The sequence below is a fragment of the Macrotis lagotis genome, chromosome 2 (genome assembly GCF_037893015.1).
Source record: "Macrotis lagotis isolate mMagLag1 chromosome 2, bilby.v1.9.chrom.fasta, whole genome shotgun sequence".
In the NCBI taxonomy this organism is placed as follows: domain Eukaryota; kingdom Metazoa; phylum Chordata; class Mammalia; order Peramelemorphia; family Peramelidae; genus Macrotis; species Macrotis lagotis.
Window position 1 is genome coordinate 16901297 of NC_133659.1, and position 22435 is coordinate 16923731.

The window sequence follows — 22435 nt, forward strand, 5'->3', positions numbered from 1 at the left end:
AATGGACTTGCTTATTTCACCAGTACAACAATCAGAGACAATTTGGGGCTGTCTGTGATGGAGAATACCATCTGTATCCAGAGAATGAATTGTGGAGCTTGAACAAAGACAAAAGACTTTATTTATTATCTTTAATTTAAAAAATGCTATCTTATTACATAAATTTTGCTCTCTCTTATACTCTTATCCTTAAGGATATGCTATCTCTCTCAATACATTCAATTTGGATCAATGTATAGTATAGAAACAGTTTAAAGACTGCCTTCTGTGGGGGGTGGGGGGAGGGAAGTGAGATTGGGGGAAAATTGTGAAATTCAAAACTAAAAAAACTTGAACAAAAGGAAGTAGGTCTCAAGTAAAAGTGAATCAATTCTTGTCTGAACCAAAGAGGATTTGATCTAGTCAAAAGAGAAATAGCATGGAAAAATGCTGGCTTTGAAGTCAATGGACTCCAGGATCTGACACTTATTAGATGTAAACTTGGTCAAATCATTTAATCTCTTGGGGTTTTAGCTTCCCATCTCTAAAATGAAGGATTTTGACTATATGGACTCTAATTGGCTTTCTGGCACCAAATCTATGATGTTACGAATATTCAGAAGTCACACAATAATAAATGAGACTAAAGACATGGAGCAACCTACAGTTTGAAGAGAGGATGAAGAACCAGTAGGGCTCTTTCTTGAGTCTTGGCTCCAACCACTAGAACCCATATGATCTTGGGCAGGACATCCACTTCCAAGAGCCTCTCTCTCCATTTATGTAAAGTAGGGAATAGATGAATACTTGTTTCATACTTAGTGGGGAGGCCAATGGATAATCAGTGTCAGATGGGAGAAGAGCTCCTCCAACTTTGAAATCCAATAGCTATTTTAATGAAATTAGTCTTCCTTACTATGCACTATTCTGTTATTTCTGGCAGCTGAAGGATCACAAACTCTGTAAGTTCTGCCCAGTAAAGTCCTGGCTATCCCATCTTGGTTACATGTTTTTCCTTTGTTGACCCCTCTCCAGTGAGCTAAAAGTCTCAGTCAATGTTAGAGAACTTTGTGTGTACCTCTGCTTGGTTCTGATAATAGTCTATTTTTGATTTTCTTTATGCATGCCAATGTTGTACAGCAGTAGACTACAAGTTCCTTGAGGGTAGTATGTGTGTATCCCATGTCTTTGTAGGTGGTAGGCACTTCATCCATTGATGCGGGTGAAAAGGAAAGGAGACAAGGAGTGACTCAGGCTCGTTAGCATTAGCATTTTTATTTTCCTTTTTTTGTTGCATAGGAAATGCAGTACTTGCTTCCAGTAACTGTACTGTAATGTGAGAAGTTGGTAGCACTAATGGTTGAATACAAGAGTTAAACTAATCCACACCAGCTCAGAAAAACCTGTGGAGATTTTCGTTGAATAACAATGGACGCCCACAGTGATTCTCAACCAATTACAAATTTTCACAGAACACAGTCCAAACTAAAAGGGTAACTATGAAAGTCAATCCAAGTATACTAGAGGCACAAGGGGCCAGCTCATAAAGACAAAAGAAAAACCATGGTATTAACACGGGTGGCAGGTGAGGTTTGCCAATTGATCTTGCACATATCTATCGGAAAAGATTCCGTCTACGCCCCTCCCACTACGGACTTAAAAATAAAACGACAACATGGCATCTGAGTGGACAAAAAAACAATGCGTTTGGGGGGAAGGTCCCAGGCAACTCTTAAATGAAGGAGAGGATCAGGGTTGGGCAGGAATGGGGCCTCTTTCCATCACCACAAGATCTCACTAGAGGCTGATAACCCTTGTGAGCCAGAAAAATGGTAGCAGCTACAGCTGCCCAGTGTGGGAAGACCATCATTGGCAAGGGAAAATGAACCAAGAAGGGTCATCGTTCTGTCGTCCTCACACTCAGCATACCCCTCCACCCAAAACATTTCCAGTCATCTTCTACACTTTTGAGTCATTCAAAACAAATGACTAATTTAGAGACTATTGAGCATCACAATAATCATAATAATAATAGTATAATAACAGTAATAATAATAGTCATAGGCATAGTAATAAGAGACAGCTGAAAGACACAAAACAAACCAGGAAGAGGGGAAGCATTTTGTCATCTGAAAAGTTGAGCTTAAAAAAATGGCAAGGAAAATAGGAGAAGCCACATTAGTCCTTGAAGCCACTGTAGAAAGTACAAAAGTTCCCATTTTATGGATGAGTCTTTTCCTTTGTGAAGATGCTGGATTAGAGGTAGCACATCTACTATATTCTCTTATGGTGCAGACAAATTTTTAAAAGGTTTTCATCTTTATCTAACAGTGTATTAAGTACACATGTGAATCTGGTGATGATTGATGCAGAGCCTGGGGCCTTTTTCCTGGGATGCTCTCTCCCCTTTATTCCCACCAAAGTTGCATTATTTCTTTCCCCTGCTCTCACTACTTTTAATGGAATATGGGAATTTCTACTATCTGTTCTCTCCATTTCCCAGATCCCTTCCCAATATGGCTCCATAGCCTCCTGAAGGCATAAAAGGCAGGTGGGTGCTGGCTAGGAAAATGGGGCAGGGGAAAGAACAACCAAAACCTTGCTTTTCTTGGGAAGCAAGTCATTGGAGACATAGATCAGAAAGAATAATTTTTTTTAAAAAAAAATCCCGTGTTAATAGCAAAATTTTTTTTCCTCTCATGAAAAGGGCCCAGAGTTTGTACAGAGTTTAATTTTTTTGAAGGAAAATATTGCAACTGTGCAAGAAACTAAATAGCCACATGAATTTTTTTAAAGGTTTTTTTTTTTTTAATATGAAGAGGTCTGGTGTGAAGAAGGGTCAAGCATGGGTACCTAGTTGAACACTGTCCATTAGGAAATCACTTCCCACATCAGCATAATCAGTTGAGGGGCAAGAGAAAAGAATCCCCTCATATCGAAATGCTTATGTGTGGCCTCCTAAACAGCATTCTTGGGAGTCACATGGTGGTTTTTTTGAGACAAAAATCTTGCCAGGCACTGATTTCTGAACTCAATACCCATGCTTGCCCTCTAGGAAGAAGAGAGAGAGAGAGAGAGAGAAAAAAAACCACACAAGTAATACTGAATTTAAGTAAATGTATACCTCCAAAAATACTGAAAACACCCCAAAAATCAAGAAAAGAGACAGAATTTGCGTTCTCAGTGAAATATCTTTAAACCTATCTGACAAGAACCAAGTCAGAAAAAAAGACTAACATAACTTGGAGTAATATTCATACAGCTCTCTAAGCATTATGGAATAGCATGCATTTATATTGTATGGTTATCTTACATCACCTATACCAGAAGGTCTTGACAGACAGCAAAGGCTACCGGTGTAGAAAACAATCTTACTTCAGAAGAGCAATATAATACAGATTTCACAGGCACTACATTTTTAATATATCAGGTATTATGCTGGTTTTTCTTATAATTCATTCTGTCCTAAAGCTGGCATCATAACAATGACCAAAAAGGCAAGGACCGGAGTCAACGGAAGGGAAAGAGATACCAACGCGGATATATTTGTTTTCTTCGGGTAAGGTTAGTGCATAGTTCTCATGCAGATAATCACTGCTATGCATTTACATTGTGGGAAAGCAGATTGAAACGAGCCCAAGTTGTCACGTATTTTTTTTTTCTTTTCGTAAATCATTTTGCCAGCCTGTAATAGCACCATGTAATGGATTTGCATTAAACGTTAGATTGATCTCAGAAGTGGCGACAAAGTCTTCACTACAGTTAAGTGCCACGGAACAGCTTCAATGTTACCTGCTATAGATCAAAGACGTTCTCATCCCACTGCCTTTTTTAATATATTTATTTTTTTTAAACTGGCGAAAAGAAAAAAAGGGGACGGATGCAAGACGCCGATGAGACGGGAGCACAGCCTTGGACCGGATGGAGGGAAGCAGAGTCATGGGACTGTCCAACAGGAGGAACATGCATTGACTTCAAGACAAAAATGGGCCTTGGGAAGCTGACTTTCACGACAGCCCTGCTTGGCTGGCAGGGGTCTGGCTTCCTGAGACATCCACCACCAGATCTCCTAAGTCAAGTGGACTGGTTTGTTGGGGGTTTTGTTTTTGTTTTAGATGCCATGGAAGTTCTCCTCACACGACTGTGCTAGTTGTGTCTGCAATTTGTTCTATGGAGGCCTTCAACCAAAAAATCAAAAGAACTCAACTAAGGAAGGAGAAGAAAAAAAGTCAAGAAGAATTGAAAGAAACCACCACTGCTAACAACGATCCAAAAGATATTTCCAGAGACATAATGCAAAGTACGATATTCACTGACATTCCTTGTGATTTAAAAGAAAATTGCAAGGAAAAACTGGGTTTTGATGTTGTTGATGTTAGGCCACAAAGCCAGATGTGTACAGTAAATATTTAATAACACTGTTACTACAAAGCTGCAAAATATACTGATGCAAACAAAAAAAAAAACAAAGGAGAAATTTTTAAGAGGGTTGATTTTTTTTGTTTGATTTTTGCATATTCCTGTGGGCTGACTGAATACTGTGAATCCAGGAACCTTTGATTTGGGGTGGGGGGGTCCCTTTCTCCCCTTCCACCTTCAGGGAAGGAATCCAACCCAGACTGAGACTGAAGAAAGTCTACCACGTCTATCTAAATTCTAACTTGGAGCTGATGGAAGAGAAAATAAATTACTAACTGCCTGGCTGGGGTGTGCAGTAGGAGACAAGCAAATGCTTACTTAATACAAGCAGGAAAAACATCCAAGAATTGGGAGCTGGGGGATGAGAAGGGAGAAGGGCCAGTGTCAAGTGATCATCATGGGAAAGAAAACTTAAAGATTTGGTGAGGATGAAAGAAACTGGAGCAATTTAGAGACAGACAAGAAATAGGAAAAGATAGTTGTGGGAGATTTCTTCTAAATGTCGTAGTGTTCTAGAATCATTGATTTAGAGTTGGAATGGACAGGTGAGTGAGGAAGAGAAATCTCGCATGTTTCCCCATCAAAGACTCTACCCTGTCTCCTGGATCCCACCAACTCTGAATCCCTGCACATTGCACACGCCCAGGTTTTCCTCAGGTCTCCATTCTTGGCTATGATTCTGGGGAATCAGACCCTGTTTCCTCTCTCCCTTGTTTTCTGTCTGGTCACAACTCAACTGTCATTTTCTGGATGATGATAGAGTGAACCAAAAAAGTATCATTGAGTGTTTTCATTACTACTCCACAACCCCTGTCAGTTATGACCCTAGACTGCCTCCCTAATGTTGCAAAGTCTTGAAAAAGTTTTGATTTGTTTGTTTCTGCAAATGGATTCAGAGTTCCCTAACTCCGGCTTCATCAAACTCAAATATGACAAAATATCTTCAAGAGAAAAAATAAAATAAAACAGCATACCTGTAATGTCCATTTACAATGGGTCTCCAGTAGCCTACACTTCTGAAGCATAGGAATATGCTATATCATCAAGAGAAGAAAAATAACTGTATTTAAATACATACATTAAAAAAAGGAAACAGGAAAGTTTTCAACTTAAATCCAGTTCCCCAAAAAAGAAGGGATGGGGGACACCCAACAGCAATGAAAAAAAATTAAAAAATAAAGAGTAAAAGCAATTCTATGAACGCTGCCTTTATAACAAACAACCAGAAATTCCACTAGGCTAAATTGGACAGATTTTTTTCCTCATTTAAACAACATTACAAAAGTCCTGCATTATAAAATAGGGTCAAACAAATCCATAAAACTATACAACATACAAATTACATTATCTTCTGAGGGGGAGCAGAGGAGTTTCTCCTGCTCTCTCGCTCTCAAACAGCTCGCCCCAAATCACTGGACCTGCCCCAACTATTGCTTCGGTGGATTCGTCTTTTTTTTTTTATTCTTTTTCTTTTTTTTTCATTTAAAAAAAAGGGTGCAATTTCATCTTATGTACAGACCAATTTCACTGGTAACACCTCAGCTTAGAGCAAAGGTTCTGACAAAATGTCGGTCTAGGCTTTTTGTTGTCTTTTTTTTTCCCTTCACTGTGAAGCACTGTAAGCTGCAAATTTCTTTATTTTTCATAGTGCACATAATGTCATCACAAAGTAATGCCCTGCTAAGTGCTGTTAGGGGGGAAGGCAAAGAATGCTGGCTACAAGAAATGATACTGTACACTGACTCTCACACAACACAACAGAGCCCAACAAACTACTCGACCACTTATCAGACACGTATCAAAGTCCAAAATGGTTTCTTTTTTTCCTTAAATAGAGAGAACCAGTAAACAATTATTTATTTTTCTTTCTCCAAACTCGGAAGTTTAAAAACGTGCATATAAAAATGGGCATTATTATATTTATTGAATGTGGATCAACTGGTCTGCTAAGAAAAATGGGGTGTGGGGATCTGAAGAAAAAGGAAGGTTGGTTTTTTTTGTTGTGTTTTTTTAAATGCTATTTTTTTTAAGGCTTGCTTGTGAAAGGAATAGTTGTAAAAAGAAAAAAAATTGCTTGAAGCAGGGTCAGCTTAGTGCTTCACAGTTTGACTGCTACTCTAAAGGGAGCCCCTTCCTGCCTCCGTGCATTCAAAATTCGCAAAAAAAAAAATTAGACAAAGACAAACACCGAAAACACACTGCGTCAAATGCAGCACTGACTTTGGTCAAATAAAAAAAAATCAAAAGAAAACTCGATCACCGCTAAGCATTTCTACATGATAAAAGCAGGTATTGCATATTTTCATATATCTGGGAAATAAAACAAAATAAAGGAAGACTCCGAAATAAAATGTCCAATGCAGCAACATCCCAAAATACTGATTTTTTTTTCTCTAGCATCTACAGATCTCAGAATAGCACTGCCACTGACCACACCAGACGATACACACTACTCCTATTGGGCGGACGACTAACACGCTACTTAGGTTCTAGAAGTGGAAACTGACGATGGCGGACGTCAAAGTCACATTTACAAAAAAAGTGTCTCCAAATGCTTGACCAGGGAAAAAAACCCTTTCGATTCGAGGAACGTGTGCAACAATTTCAGAAATAATCGCTATCCAGGGCAAGGCACATTGATATGGAATTTTTTTTTCATTTGTTTCGTGCAAATCAAGGAGGAAAAAAAATAAAACAAACAACCAACATTGTTTCAGGGAAAAGATGAGCAAAAGTGACTTCCCAAGAATTTCAGATACTTGATTGTATAGGACAGTAGTAGATACCCTTCTCAAGGGCTGAACAAACAAGGTTTAAAGGCAAGTAAGTGCCTGGAATAGGGTTACAATATTGTGTCTTAATGTACTCTACTTTATCCTACATTAACTATATAAAAATTAGTTACTAACACTAGAACATGCACAGATTTTCTCTGATTAGCCAGATGCGCCAATCAGAACGTATATATATGTATAGTCTAGGAAACCTTCTGAAAGTCGCCTGGGGAAGCATTGGGTGCTTCGCTGTCTGGTAGAAAAAAATCACTTGCACTCTATTTTGTTCTCATTTTTTCTGCATTTTTTGTGTTTTTTTTTTGTCATGTTTTACTTTTGTACATAAGATACAGGACATCTGGGGGTACGAATTTTTTCCTTTTTTTTTTTCCCAACAAGTGCCCTTGATCAGAATCAGAATGGACACCAGCATCTTTATCATTTCTCTCTGCAGTCTGTCCAGGAAAATGTAGGACATCAAGGTGTTTCAAACCTCTGGATGCTCTCTGGGACTTGAGGTGGCCAAAAACTGATAAACCCTAGGTGGCCAGAAATGTGTCAATTTTTTTTTTCTCCAAAATTGGCATAATCCATTATAAGTGACTTTTAGCTTATAAAATTAACAGATATCATGACTTAATTTTTTTATGTGCTTCGATAAAAGAAAATAATTAATTAGCATTTAATGTAGTTAACATATTGTGGTAAAAGCACCATTAGATTTGTATTTTTTTTTGTTTTTTAAAATTTTCCTTCAGTTTTTAAAGGGATACAAGTTTAACAATAAAAAACATAAAAAGCAAAAATAGCTCCCCTTTTTTTCTTGCAAGGCTGTTTTTTTTTACCCCAATAATTTAGAGTCCTGGGGTAGAAGGACTTGGAAAACAAAAATAGAATTTTCAACAATCTCTATCTTACAAAGATATTTAGCTATCCAATGAAATTGCACTTAACTCAATTCAAAATTCGATTGTTTTGATTGATTCCTGTCAGTTTCTGTCAAAACAGACCATCTTCCCCATTTCCACGTGAATTTGTGTAATTGTTGAAAATTGTTGGAAAAAAAACCCACAATGTTCTAATGTAAGTGCAGCATTTCAAACTTTAAAAAAAATGACGACAATAGTAGTAGTTTGTCATTTCTGGATATCTCTGCAACGTGAGTGGACTCGCCATCCTTTATGGGTCATGTTATGCATTGAAACTGCTGACTGTAGAACAAAAATCAAACCCCCCAAAAGGGAACCCATTGCATATTTTTTTCCCCGAAATGTTACAGAAGAACATGCCCTATTATCTGTCCTGTAAGTTACATATTGCAGATTTCAGCGACTAGGAAAGTTTTAGTTGCGGCGGGCCTTGCGAGTGCTCAGAAAGGCGTACGCATCTGTATGGGTCAATGGATGATGACAAGACCGTGAAACAGCTGGGCTCCGTTTGGAAAGTGGGGTACAGCAGGGAAGGCAGCACACGACAGCAGACCGGCCTCCCCCTCCACCCAGTGTCACCTACAACTTACACTACCAGCGAAACACTCCAATGCGACAAAGCCAAATCATTTCAAGCACCATTTGAGAAAATTACAACAGTCCCTAAGGTGGTTGAAAAAAAAAATTCTAATCCCAAAGAGGTTACGGCCTTGGCTGTTGGACCATAACGCTCGCCATTTTTCCATGTACTGGTTTTTCTGAATCTGTCTCCCCTTCCGCTGGACAATGAAGAAACTGCACTGCGCTGCTGCTGCTTCCGCTTTACAGAGTTGAGAAGGGGTCCGGTGGTCTGTCTGGTGGATGGTGGGATGCTGTGACTTTTATCCCAGGTACCAGGACTGGAAAACACAAGGAGGAAAAAAGCCTAGTTATAAAATGTGACTGGCAGGATAGATTCAAGAGAAAGACCCAAGGGAGTTGGAACCGACTAGGTTTTAAAGAAGAAGAAACTGAGGCCCACAAAGGAAGAAGACTTGCCCAAGGTCACTTGGGTCACAAGAAAGTAGAACAGGGATTCCAACCCCATGATTCTACTATTCCAGGCTATTTCTTGTCACCAGGATGGTAAAGCATTAGGAAACGATGTCGGACTAGATATGGTTGATCTCTAGAGCAGGAAGAAATCACATGGAGAACTAATGAGCAGAAGACAGATTTCAGTTTGGTATAAATCAAGTCAACACACATTTGTTAAGCACCTACTGTGTTCAAAGCTGTAGGGAAACAAAGACAAAAATTAAGTGTCTCTGCTCTCAAAGGAGCTTACATTCTATAAGAGAATTTTTTTTTTAATGAATAAACCGACTCAGAAGTAGTGTTTCCCATTCATGACAGTTTTCAAGTTTTGTAGTAAACCATTTGTTGGAAGTATGATTTTTTTTATAAAGCAGAAGTTGGACTAAATGGTTTCTAAGATCCTTCTGACTCTGCAGTCCTGGTAATGTAGAGAGGAAATACCCTAAGTAGAGAAAGAGTAAATCACCCATGAGCTAAACCAAAGCAATGATTGAACACAGTGACCATGGGCACATTGAAGCTGGGACTGCCTTTGAGAAATGCAAATTAAATATGGTCTGGGGGGACTTAGGTACTTCCTCTTCTTCTAGCCATAAGCGCTCATAAGGCTTCCTAAGAGTCATCACAGACATGCCTAGGGACAATATAGAGACATTACTATAGAAGAAAAAGGTCAAAGTTGGTAGTAAGTGGCTAGCCAGGCTCACAATTTATGTTAGCTGGAATATTTTAACCAATGAGGAGTTTTTGGACATTGGCCCATGAGTCAAGTCCAAAATCATTTAATTAGTCAGTGGGTTAAGTATTGATTCCCTTAAAATATTGGAAAGAAGGAAACCATCGATGGTCCTTATCATAACCCAGGTCTTACTAATGATAGGATCATAAATTTGGAGCTGAGCCAATTGAATGCAACTCGTGTATAGATGAGTAAACTGAAGCAAAGAAAGGTTAGGGAACTTGTCCAGGGTTGCTTGAAACAGAATTTGAACCCATTTCTTCCGATCTCCAAGTGGATCGTCCTCTCAGGCTTCAGTTTCCTTATTTTGATCCATTGGGAGGACTCTAAGATTCTAAAAGTTTTTTGATAATGATCAATTGATGACAATCATATTGCAATACCCACATTACAGGTTATGTAAGAGGGTCTGAAAACATAAACTTTCTTTTCCTCTCTTTCTCTCACCCTTGACATCTTTGTCTCTCTGTAGGATAAAAGACTGAGTATTCTTGTTATGTCAAGCAAAACTAGGAAAGAGTCTTACTAACTCGGGTAGATCATTAGGAGGGAATTTACAAGACTTCCGTTCTATGCAAAACCATAGAGAGAATTAACTGAGATGGGAAACTGAAAATTAACTGTGAAAATAAGATGTGTTTGGTTAAGCTTTTGAGTCTGGTCATCCTGATGGAGCTGACCCTTCCTCCCTTCCCCCACTTTGAGCAGATGATAGTCTCTTTCCAGTTTCTTCATCATCTCCCCACCCTTTTGTCTGTGCTTCTTATCCTAAGATCAAGGAAACATTTCAGAACTTCCATTATGGAGAATTATGCTATTGTAAGGGAGAAAGAGCTGCATGGTCAAAGATGCAATTGGAATTGCAATTTGAAGGCCCTTTGTTGGTTCCAGAAAATGGAAATAGGCATGCTTGCTTTCTTCAGGTGAGCTTAGCAAAAAGTACTCATGCAGGTAAGCTCTGCCCTCCATTATCTTGGAGGATGGAAACAGGGCCCAGGGTTTTTTTTTGTGTGTGTTTTTTTTGTGCTTTTTTTTTTTTAAAAAAAAAGTCATTTTACTCCCTTGTAATAAAACCATGGAAGAGCGCCATATTCAAATAGCTGAAAATGGTCTCGGTCTCTCTCTCTCTCTCTCACACACTCACACACACATTCACAAATTGCTTAGCCCTCAGAAAGGTCATTTTCTATAGATTTTAGTGTTCTTCCCCCTCCCAAAAATTATTTTTTAATTTTTAATTTCATTTTTCATTTCATTATCTATCTATCTATATTGCCCCCTGCCCCCCACCCCCCCGTAAACTCTTTATGGAAAGGCCTAGTTCCTCATTTGTCTTTGGGTTCTCATACCTAACAGAGATCCTTGTTCATAGTGAGTTCTAAATGCTCATGGACTAGAACAGAACTGACTAGACTTGAAGTTAAATAACTTCATTTTTTTCTCTTTCTCTGCCACATAAGGTGGTTTGGCTAATAGCTACCTCCTTGGCACCTCTGGCCATTATGAATAAAACAAATATAAGCACTTATTAAAAAAGGAATAGGTTTTCCTTACTTTCAGCCCTTTAAGATACTTTCTTTCAATGTCTACTTTGAGGATGGTTCTCTTCCATCATTTGGTGTGGCATAGCATCACAGGCAGAACAATGAGCTCGGAGGAAGGAGATCACCATGGGGGATTGGAGAACACAAATCCAGTTCTATCCTTTCCTGACTGTGGGACCTTGGGACAGTTAATCACTATGAATCTCAGTTTCCTGATTTGTAAAATGGGGATAATAATACTGAATATTGCAATACTCACATCACAGGTTACGTAAGAGGGTCTGAAAACATAAACTTTCTTTTCCTCTCTTTCTCTCACCCTTGATATCTTTGTCTCTCTGTAGAATAAAAGACTGAGTGTTCCATTAGTATTCTTGTTATGCCAAGCAAGAATTTACAAGAGAATATGGACAAAACTTACATAGGATAGGCAAGTAGAGATGGATGACATATTGCTTCTTTAGAGGGAAAACCTACATATACAAGATTGCATATCCATTTGAGTATTATTAGCAAAATGTATGTGTATATCATGCGCATACAAATAGATAATAGATTTTGCTCTAGATTTATGGTTTCTTCAGTGTAGAAATTCCCAGTGTGGAAATTCCCTTCTCAGATGGATAACTCAAAAAATCTCTACTTTAGACTTGTAGGGAATCCCCAAGGACATGGAGATAACTGAGGGGGACCTACAATGTACCCCTGGTGCTTGTGGCTCCATAGAAGTCACCGTTTATTATATCACAATATGCAGGCCAGGGGCAGCTAGGTGGCACAGTGGATAGAGCATCAGTTTTGGAGTCAGGAGGACCTGAGTTCAAATCCAGCCTCAGATACTTAATAATTACTTAGCTGTGTGCCCTTGGGCAATTCACTTAACCCAATTGCCTTGCAAAAACAAAAAAAAATATGCAGGCTAGTCCCCCAAATCTCCCCAGGAAGCCCAGTCAGAAGCATACCTTGACCCTTCTAGTAACAGCAAGTATTTCCACATGTTTACGATCTCCTAATCCAGCAGAGTTGGAGTTTGAAGGGTTAAATCTGGGCTGGTTCAGTGGGGTTGTGGATCCCTTTTCATCTTGGGGCTTTAGATCCTAATGGTCTACCCAAGTTACTGAGATTCTTCTTTAATTTTGCTTACCATGGCTAGGGTACTAATGGAACTTGCAGCCTAGTTAATTTTTACTTTGGCTTTAAAAAGTGAATCATCCTCCTGAAATAAGACTTCGTTGGTTTTCAAACCTAAATAAGTAATGATAACTACACGGATGGTGGTGTAAGATTTCCTGGGTTTTCAAGCAGCCTTTGGTTTCCAGAGGAGTTTTAAAAAGTCCTCATCCTGTATACTTTCAAATGTTATTCTCTGACCATGCTTTTGAGAAACACAATCAGGTCTTTTGTGTCCTGAAAGGAAATCGGCCTGGCCAATATATGTGCCCTCAATCTAACTGGATAAAAAGGGGAGGGAGAAAAGAAGAAAAAAAGAAAGAGCTTTCACCTTTAGAGGGGGGGCACTTTTAGCTCTCTAAATAAATGGGAAAGAGTCCAGTTTTAGATATGGCCAAGGCCAATCTACAATGACACTTGTGAGGCTCCCCCACCCCATCCTGCAAGCCCTCGGGGAGTGTGGCTGGGAAGTTCCTTAAGGTCCTCCGGGGACAAAGGGGCCGGCAGGGGGCGCCCTTCCCCACCCCACGCCTATCTCCACTGCATTGCTTAGCTCTGCAGCTCTGGCCCTGGCCTCTTAAAAAGCCAAAAAAAAAGTTTCTTCACACATCTTACTATTCAGAATGTGCTTTGCAGACAAGGTTACCCCAGAGCAGCTCTGTAATCCTTCACTGAAATAGGCTTTATTGATTGCTCTGGTCTATTGTTCTCTTTTCAAGTCCCCCCAAGTTCAAGTTCATCGTGGTGTTACATCATGTCTGGTTGCCCTTAGCAACCAGACAGACCCAGACGTGACTATCATTAGCAAGAACCCCTCGGCTCTCCTCCCACCAACCTTCCAGTGGCTCTGACGTAGCAGAGCCCACTGCAAACACATTGAGCTATTTATTCTGCCTAATTTATGACCTTCACAGCAAGCGGGGACCCCCACTCCCAAAACCAACACTGTTGTATATTTAATTAACCCGTCTTTCTCTAGCACTTGGGAAAGTTAGACAAAGGGCTAATTATTGTGTTTCACTGCCCAGCATTTTTTTTTTGTCTGGGAGGGGGGATATGTGTATGTCTGAAGATTTGCATGGGAAAGAGAGCTCTGAGGGCTAGGGCTGTCCCCCCCCCAAAAAAAATCCCCATACCCCCCCTTATTTCTTGCCCTATTGACATCTCATGAAATTCTTTAGCTGCTTAAGGGAATTAGGGGGAAAACGAGGCGACGTGAATGTTACTCCTTTGGAGTTGGTATTCCGAAACACAAATCAACTCTTGACATGTTTAAATTTAAATGCTAACCACACACTCTGCGAGTTACTCTAAAGGTTAGTCCTTAATCAATAGAAGTTGCTGACTCTGAGCTTTCTCAGCTTCCATACTGCACTGCAGTTCCCGGCCTTTTGTCTCATGGTGGGGCTTTCAAAACTTTTTTTTTCTTCCTCCTTTTCCTGAAGATGATTCTGGCAATGATCTGGCAGACACAGAGAGCTATTGTGTCCCTTGACTAGCAACATGTCAATAAGGGAGCTGGGGTATCGTGGGGGGTGGGGGTGCCCGAATAATTCCAGTCCCTTAATCATCATTGGGAAAAACTTAATTAACCCTTGCAAGACTGGTATCCCCCTCTCCCCTCCAAGATCCATCCTTAAATTTCTTTCTATCCAGTCCATTCTCTATGGGACTGATGACACCTTGGCTTCTGGCTGAGGTCACAACTCTAAGGACATTTGGAGGGGATCATTGATTTGCTGAGGCCGCAAAGAGGCAGACTTGGGATGGCGCATGTATATCAAGCTTTCTTGAGATCAATTTGAAAATGGCTTGCTGGAAATTAGAGTTCAGGGTCTGAGGGCTAGAAAATACCTTGGAAGTATCCTCTGTTGGGGTTGGGTTCATGGGATGCTGAGGCAGCCATGGATGCATTTAAGTCAGAGCTCAGGACCTGGAGTGAACCTCGGAGGTCATCAAGTACAAACTCCTTGTAGGTTTGGGTTTATTGGAGCAGAAATTGGGAAAAGAAACCTTAGGATATATAGTAGGTGCTTAATAAAGTTTACTGGCCTGGATTGAAATATTCAGAAACTAGGCAAGAAACTTTAAGATATATAGTAGGTGCTTAATAAAATTTACTGGACTGAATTGAAATATTCAGAAACTAGGCAAGAAACTTTAGGATATATAGTAGGTGCTTAATAAAGTTTGCTGGATTGGATTGAAGTCACAGAGAAGTCTCTCTGCTAATTATTTCCAATTTATTCTACATATAACTATGTTTATATATAGTTGCCTCCCTTGTTACACAGTGACCTCCTGGAAAAGCAGAAGTTGCCTTTTGTCTTTTCTTTGCATATTCAGCACTTAGGACAGCTCCTCGTACATAGTAGGTGCTTAATAAAGGCTCTTTGATTGACCAAGCAGTTCATTTTACAAATGAAGATGCTGAGGCTTTGGAGGCAGGATCCTTCCCATCTTGTCTTTGCCAAACACCAACTCCAGGAGAGTATGGAGGAGGCTGTTCTCCAATACTTGTTGGTTTGCGAAAATTTGTTTCTGGTCACATGGGAAGTGAAGGGCAGAATCAGTATTTGAATACTGGTCTCTTCCCTCTGGGGCCAGTATTCTCTCAGCTGAACCAAAAACCCATGAGTTATTATTAGCTGTGCTGACCCAAATGATAGAACACTAGAAGGATATAATCAACCATTCTGTCCCCTTATTTTACAGATGGAGAAACGGAGGCCCAAAGTGACTTGCCCAAGGCCACTAGTAAAATGTCAGACAGCCAAGATTGAAATCCTGACTCTGGTGCTCTAAATGCAGTTCATACATTTACAAGTAAGTTACAGAGAAAAAATCCCAAGAGGTATCTGGAAAAACCCATTTTCTCTCTGCATTCTCTGAACCCTCCGATTTTAAAGTATTTGCCTTCCTTCTTCTTATTCTTTTGTAATACCGATAACTTTGGCTTATAGAATATTAATTTTGTAATATTATATGGCTGGCCAATGGCGAAATATGAGCAGATGATGGCTAAGGTCACTTGGGGCAGATTTAAAAAAAAACATGTCTTTGAGCATTTATGGTGCAATAACTTTCAATTTAATACGGTTTCTGCCTTTCTCTATATCTTTTTCTACTTTGAGAGTTCCCGAAATGGAAGCTCCTGCCTCTGGCCAGACTTACAAAGGCATTTCTGTTCGTTATCTCTGTTGAGTCCCAATATGACAATACAAGCTGGACTGAGGCTATCTGGAGATCCCAAAATCAAGGAAGCCTTCTCCAGTTGGCATTTTTGAGTTCGATAAATCCACCTTTCCCCAAAGATCCTGACTCTGGGACTTGTCAGCTCCCCATTTGTCAGCTGCCTACCCTGGCTTCTAGCAAACTGTCCTAGGGAGCCTCCTCTGGGCCTGTCCTCTTCCCTAGTGCTCAAGGTGAAACATCCCGATGAATTCTGCAGTCCGGCAAAAGATCTTAGCTTCCCTTTTTTCTCCAGTCAAATGAAGAAGTAATCTCATCAGGTTGAAAAGTGCTGACTAAGGATTTAATAAAGGGCCTGCAGATGTGTGTCATCTCGGAGGTATTCAACTCATGTAATGCAAAACAGTTGCAAACAGAGCCTGCTTATAAAATTCCATTTAACCATTGCTAGACTCTTTTTTTTTTTTTTTTTTTTTTTTTTTTTTTTTTTTTACTGTTCTCCGAGGAGTATTATCACACTTTCCTGCCCTTAATTTACAACACCATGAAAGTTGGTGATCAAGCCGGCTGCTCTCCTGGAAGCCTCAAAGTACTAAGGATTTATGGACCATAAACAATATCAACCCATCTGAATCCTAAACAGGAAGTCTGTCATGGGGAGAGTGAGGCCGGAGGATGGCCACATCCCTCTGCCTTCCAAGAAAGAGGAAGAAAACTCCAACCAAGTGGTAAAAATTGGGGTCTTTGGTTTCACTGAGGCAAGGGGCAGAACCAAGAAGCTCTGAGTTCCAGAAATGGAGGAGACCTGAAAGGTCATGGAGTCGAATCCAACTTTCTGCCTTCCTTGTGGCTACTATGACTACACTCAAGTTTCCACTGACTATTCAAGTCTGATTTTACTTAATAATGTCTACCCTTCATTTTATAAAATAATTTACTTTTATTTAAGGCAATGGGGTTAAGTGACTTGCCCAAGGTCACACAGCTAGGCAATTATTAAGATCTGAGGCTGGATTTGAACTTGGGTCCTCCTGACTCCAGGGCCCATTCTCTATCCACCATGCCACCTAGCTGCCCTTGTCCTTCATTTTCAAAGAAGATCACAACATCAGGGAGGTGATGTCATGACAAGCACATGAATTGGATTTGAGCGAGGGGTTTGCTGTGCCAAGTTACCAGCCTCACTATTGCATCCAGTGACCAGATACGATTTAGAATGACTGGAGATGGCCTTGGATGTGAGGCAATCAGGGTTAAGTGACTTGCTCAAGTGATTGAGATTAGATTCTAATGTCCATCCTCCTGACTCTAAGGCCAGTGCTCTATCCATTGTGCCACCTAGCTGCCCCCATTTTTTCTTCCCTAACCCTCACTATATGCCCTCTCCATTAGTCAGTTAATGTGTCTTTATATTAATTAGATATTTATTTCTATGTCCATTGTATCCTGTATCCCCCCCCCCCACCTTGAAAGTAGGGGTTGTTTCCTTTTTGCTTTTATATCCAAGGATGTGGTAGAGATAATGACTGGACCTTTGACTTTTTTTTTTTGAGAATGGGTTTGGGAGGAGGACCTGCAGGTGACAGAATTATAAAAAACTTCCTCTAGCACTGAAAAGTATCATGACTTGTCCAGGGTCACAGTCTGTATGTGACTAAGGTAAGGTTTGAACATAGGTCTTCAAGACTCCAAAGTCATTTTTCTACCCACTCCTCTCATTGCCCAAAAATGGGTAAAAGAGAGATGATGCCTAGGATAAGTTAGAAGCCTCTAAGAAATACCCTAAGTTTCCTTGATGAATTCAAATAGATGAACCCTTTGGTATCGAAAGAATGGAAAGAGGGAACCCAGGTCTTCCCAGGTCTTCAGCCATTACACTATTGTGTATATGGTAGGCATTTATAAGGAAAGCTAGATGGCGCAGTGGGATAGAGTGCTAGCCCTGGAGTCAGAAGGACCAGGATTCAAATCTACTCTCAAACACTTTACAAAGCTGTGTGACCCTGAGCAAGTCACCTAACCCTGTTAGCTTCAGCTTCCTCATCCGTAAAATGAACTGGAGAGGAAAATGGCAAATGACTCCAGTATTTCTGCCAAGAAAACTCCAAATGGAGACATGAAGCATCCCATAGGACTGAATTACCATAAATTGAAGTGTCTTTGAAGTCCGAAGACCAGGGTTAGAATCCTGCCCTGTGTACTTGCTCACTATTTAACCTTGGGCAAGTGTCTGCCCCTTTCTGGGCCTTGATTCCTCAACTGAAGAAGAAGAAAATTAGAAGAGGGGACCTTGAAGGCCCCTTCCGTTCTAACTCCCCTGATGAGAATGGGCTCCTTGGGAATCCACTCACTGCCCTCCAGGACTCTTTTCTTACCACCCAACACTGGTGAACAGGATGTGTATTAAAACAACAACTAAGAACCAAAGAAAGCATTCTAAGTCTGCTTTGGTGACTCCTCCTCTTCACTAGGAGCAAACTGGGGGCTGCAAGGCAGCTGTATCTGTTTTTCAAATTAAAAACTTAAACAAAAGGCCTCAAGGCCAAAGATTAACGCAGGCGGAAGGAGGTTGTTAATGTGGAATCCAGAACTGGGTGTGACAGTTGGCTCTGGCTCCCATGCTGTGGGTTATTTAAGGACGTTCACACATGGAGGAAGGAGGTGGCTCTTCCCATGTGCTGCTGGGGCCTGCTGGGCCAGGGAGAGGCCACCCACTGCTGTCCATCCTGACCAGTCTTTGGAGGGGAGGGGGCACCCTGTCAACCCTAAGAGCAGGATGCCATATTTCCTCTAAATGGGTTTCATTGAATTCAGGGTTGAAGAGGCTCTCAGAAGAGGCCACCAAGGCCCACTGGAACTAGAAGACCTCCAGGGGTAGGGGAAGCCTTTCTTATTATCAAGCTAGAACCTTCCACCCTCTATGGGCCAGGCTGATGACCAATCCCTCTTCCACAAGATTGCCCTGAACACTGATATTGTGACTTGTCCAGGGTCCCAAAGCCAGTCGGTGACAGAGATGGGACATGAACCCAGGTCTTCCTCCCAGGAGCATTTTCTGTCTTTAGTATGACATGGGCTCAAGGCCCTTCATCCTCCTCTGACTACTCTATAGCTCATCAAGATGATCCTTCAAAAAAAATATAACCCCAGAACTGAACCCAGGTCTCCATACGGGGTCAGACCAGGGCAGAGACATTATCCTTTGTATATTGTAGGGTAGACCCTGGTAGCTTTCATGGGTGTCCCATGTCACCCTGGAGGCTGACCACAGAGAGCTCGACCAAACTTCAGAGGCCTTCAGGGTCTTTCCCCCATCTTACAGAGGAGAATGGGGTCCAAAGGGACTCAATATGGCCAAAGTTCCCCCCAGTGGCTAGCATTGTGCATACAAGAGTTGCTCAGTAAATGCCTGTACCCTGACAGTATGGGAAAGGAGAAAGAGCATGGAATGGAGACACAGGCTTCAATCAGCAATAAACAAGCACCTACTATGTGCTTGTATCAGGATATAAAATTCTAAGTTAAATGTTTTCCACTCTTCCAAACTGTCACTCATCATTGATATGACCTTGGGTGAGGCCCTCAACTTTTTTTTTTAAGGTTTTTTTTTTTTTTTGCAAGGCAGTGGGGTTAAGTTTCTTGCCCGAGGCCACACAGCTAGGTCATTATTAAGTGTCTGAGGCTGGATTTGAACTCAAGTCCTCCTGACTCCAGGGCTGGTGCTCTACCCATTGCACCACCTAGCCACCCTGAGGCCCTCAACTTTTGAGCCTCGGTTTCCTCATATGTAAAAGGGCTACAATAATCCTTGCCTCCCTGGCATGACATAGTTTTGGGGAGGAAAACATTAAATAAAAATGGCAGCTAACAATAATATCAAACTAATATTTATATGGGCCACGAGGTGAGCAAAGCGCTTTACATTTATTCTCTCATTTGATCCTTCCAACAACCCAGGGAGATTGATGATACTATTAGCATTTTCAATTATTATTATTATTAGCTTTATTGTTAGGAATGCTAATCAAAAGGGCCACATTCTTAGCCTCATTTTACAGATAGAAAAACTGAGGCACACAGAAGTTAAGGGACTCACCCAGGGTCATACAACTATTAAGTCTATGAGATAGGATTCAAACCCAGGTCTCAGTGATTCCAAGTCCAACACTCTAAATATTGTGCCACCTAGCTGCCTCTAGCTGTATTTGGAATCCCTTTGCCTGTCAAAAAGTCTTATTCATAGAAGGGAACCCACAAAAGATAAAATACAATTTAGTCACTACAGTGTTGGTCAGGAATGTGAAAAGGAGGGTAATGACTTGGCCACAACCACAACCCCCATGGAAATGCCTTTTTCAACTCATTCAGAAGCTACATTTTTTTGGGGGGGGGAAGTGCGTGACTGGCCGGTCTGGGGCAGGTGCACTCTTTGGCCAGGCCCCTGTCTGAAGTTCGCCCCAGAGATCAGAAGGATGACATTTGTTTTCCCCAAAGGAAGAGAAGGGACAAGCACCCAGGCAGCTCCTCTACCATGTGGGTGTCCTTCATGTGACAGACCCCTCCCACTGGGAGAGCCCTGGCCAAGGATTCTGAGACAACCAGCTCCCCCAGAAGCAGCGGTGGCGGCTTCCAGCTGAAGTAAAGGCCAGATGTGGTCGGCGTGGTCCATGGAATGGAGAGTGATCTGTCCCGTGGAGCACTTGCCTACCTAGTGACGGCAGGCTCCATGGAGGAGTCCAAACCACGGTCCACAGGGACTAACCCCGCTATTTCAGCCAAGACCTCTGTTTTCATTCAAACCTCAAGTTGGGAAATTTGAATAGTTTTATCCAAATGCCTCCAAGAGCTTCAGACTCTCACGCACACGCACACACTGACACATACATGTACACGCTTACTCTCGGTTACTCTTGTTAGTAGTTGGGACGACTGACTGCTTCAGCCTGGGGCCCGGCTAGCCTTGCTGGCCAGCGTCCACATGAAACACTACTCTGCCAGGTAAAATTCTACTGCCTTGAAGAACTCCACATGGTAGATATCATGGTGCTGGAAGCAACATCCCATCTGCCCCCCTCATTTTACACCTGCAGCCCAAGACTTGCTTCTAGTCTCAGAGGCAGAATTCGTCCTCAGGTTCTGCGGTTCCAAATCCAGGGTTTTTCCCCATTATAAGATGCGAACTCCTTTAATCTTTAGGACCCAAAGGGAAACTTAGCAGTCATCTAATTAGACCTTGCTCCTTTCAGAGCGGAACCCAAGGAGGCTGACTTATTCAAGGTCACACTGCTAATAATGAGAAGTGAGATTTGAACTCAGAGCTTCTGATTCCAGATCATGAGATATTTACAATGGAAGAGGTCTGAGAGGGCAATTCCCTCGACTTAGAAAGGAGGAAAGGAATGTCCCAGGAAAGAAAAAAAAGGGATTTGTTTGGATTGGGGCTCTGCATCTGGAGTCAGAAAGACCTGGGTTCAAATCCTGTCCCAAGTACTCACTCAACCTTAGTTTCTTCATCTGTAAAAATAGACACTAACAAATCCTGTCCTAAGTACTCACGGTGCCTCTGTGGGAAAACGACTCAACCTTAGTTTCCTCATCTGAAATATGGACACAATAACAGCCCCTAACTCCCAGGGCTGTGGCAAGGAGCAAATGAGAGCATCTATGTAAAATGAAAGTGTTAGGTAAACTTAGACATTATAGCTATAATAATTAAGTCACAGAGCTAGGACTTCATGGCAGCTTACAGCATAATATAAGATTAGGTCCAGGGAAGTTAAAGTGGCTTTCCAGAGTTGTGCATGGGCTCCCAGATCCGAGCCCAGGTCCTTGCATCATAGTTACTCTTGTTACCAAGAGAGGGCTGCCCTTGGAACTCTGAGTTTGAATCCTAGCTGTGGTGAGACCCTGGAGGAGTGGCTTGCCCTATCTCAGCCTCGGTTTCCTTATCTGTACAATGGAGCTACTAGACTGGATAGGTAGTGCTAAGTCTGTAGTCTTAACCTTGGAGAGATCACCCAGTCCAACTCCTTCCTTTTATAAGAGCAAAGAGAGGCCCATGGAGGTAAGCCACGCTGTCCAGGCTCACTGGAGGTAGTCCATAGAAGATAAAGGCTTCAATGCCCATTCTTTTCACTCTATTCAGCTGATTTCCTTCTACTGTACCACGGCCCTTGCATGCTTTCTTATAGTCTCTTCTACCCCCACGCACCCAAATCAGCCTAAATAGAACACCGTCCAGTCTGAGCAGCACCAGCTCCTTGAAATGCAATCCAGAAAGCTGGGGGAGCCCGGTCACTTTTAATATGACATATTAATTATGCATGGGAACTTAAAACCCAAAGAAGGTGGTTTCCCTGGAAAGAAAGTAAAGAGTTTGACAAAGGTGATTTATTTATTTCTATGGTTAAAAATCTCAAGTCTTTTTGGGATCCGCTGGGGGGTAGGGGGTAGACCCAGAAAGATTGGAGTTTTTCCCAGTGGAAAAAGTTCTGAGGGAAATGAAATCTCCCTTTAATCGCTATATTAACATCAGGAGGAAGCCCTAATGTTCCACAAAGAAACTCTCCTGCGCTCTCTCAAAGCCATTTGGACTGTGGTCCTGGCCAGAGC

The 22435-nt window shown here is 41.4% G+C and overlaps 1 protein-coding gene across 5 annotated transcripts in view; it reads right to left on the reverse strand.

Moving 5' to 3' along the window:
• Positions 1-1838: 1838 nt before the first annotated feature.
• Positions 1839-22435, reverse strand: part of NFIA (nuclear factor I A) — a 690308-nt gene continuing 669711 nt past the window's right edge. For all 5 annotated transcript variants that reach the window (XM_074221294.1, XM_074221297.1, XM_074221295.1 and 2 more), the window contains one exon: positions 1839-9000. In XM_074221294.1, the coding sequence (XP_074077395.1) occupies positions 8983-9000 (18 nt within the window). In that variant the 3' untranslated portion in view covers positions 1839-8982. The remainder of the gene's footprint in view (positions 9001-22435) is intronic.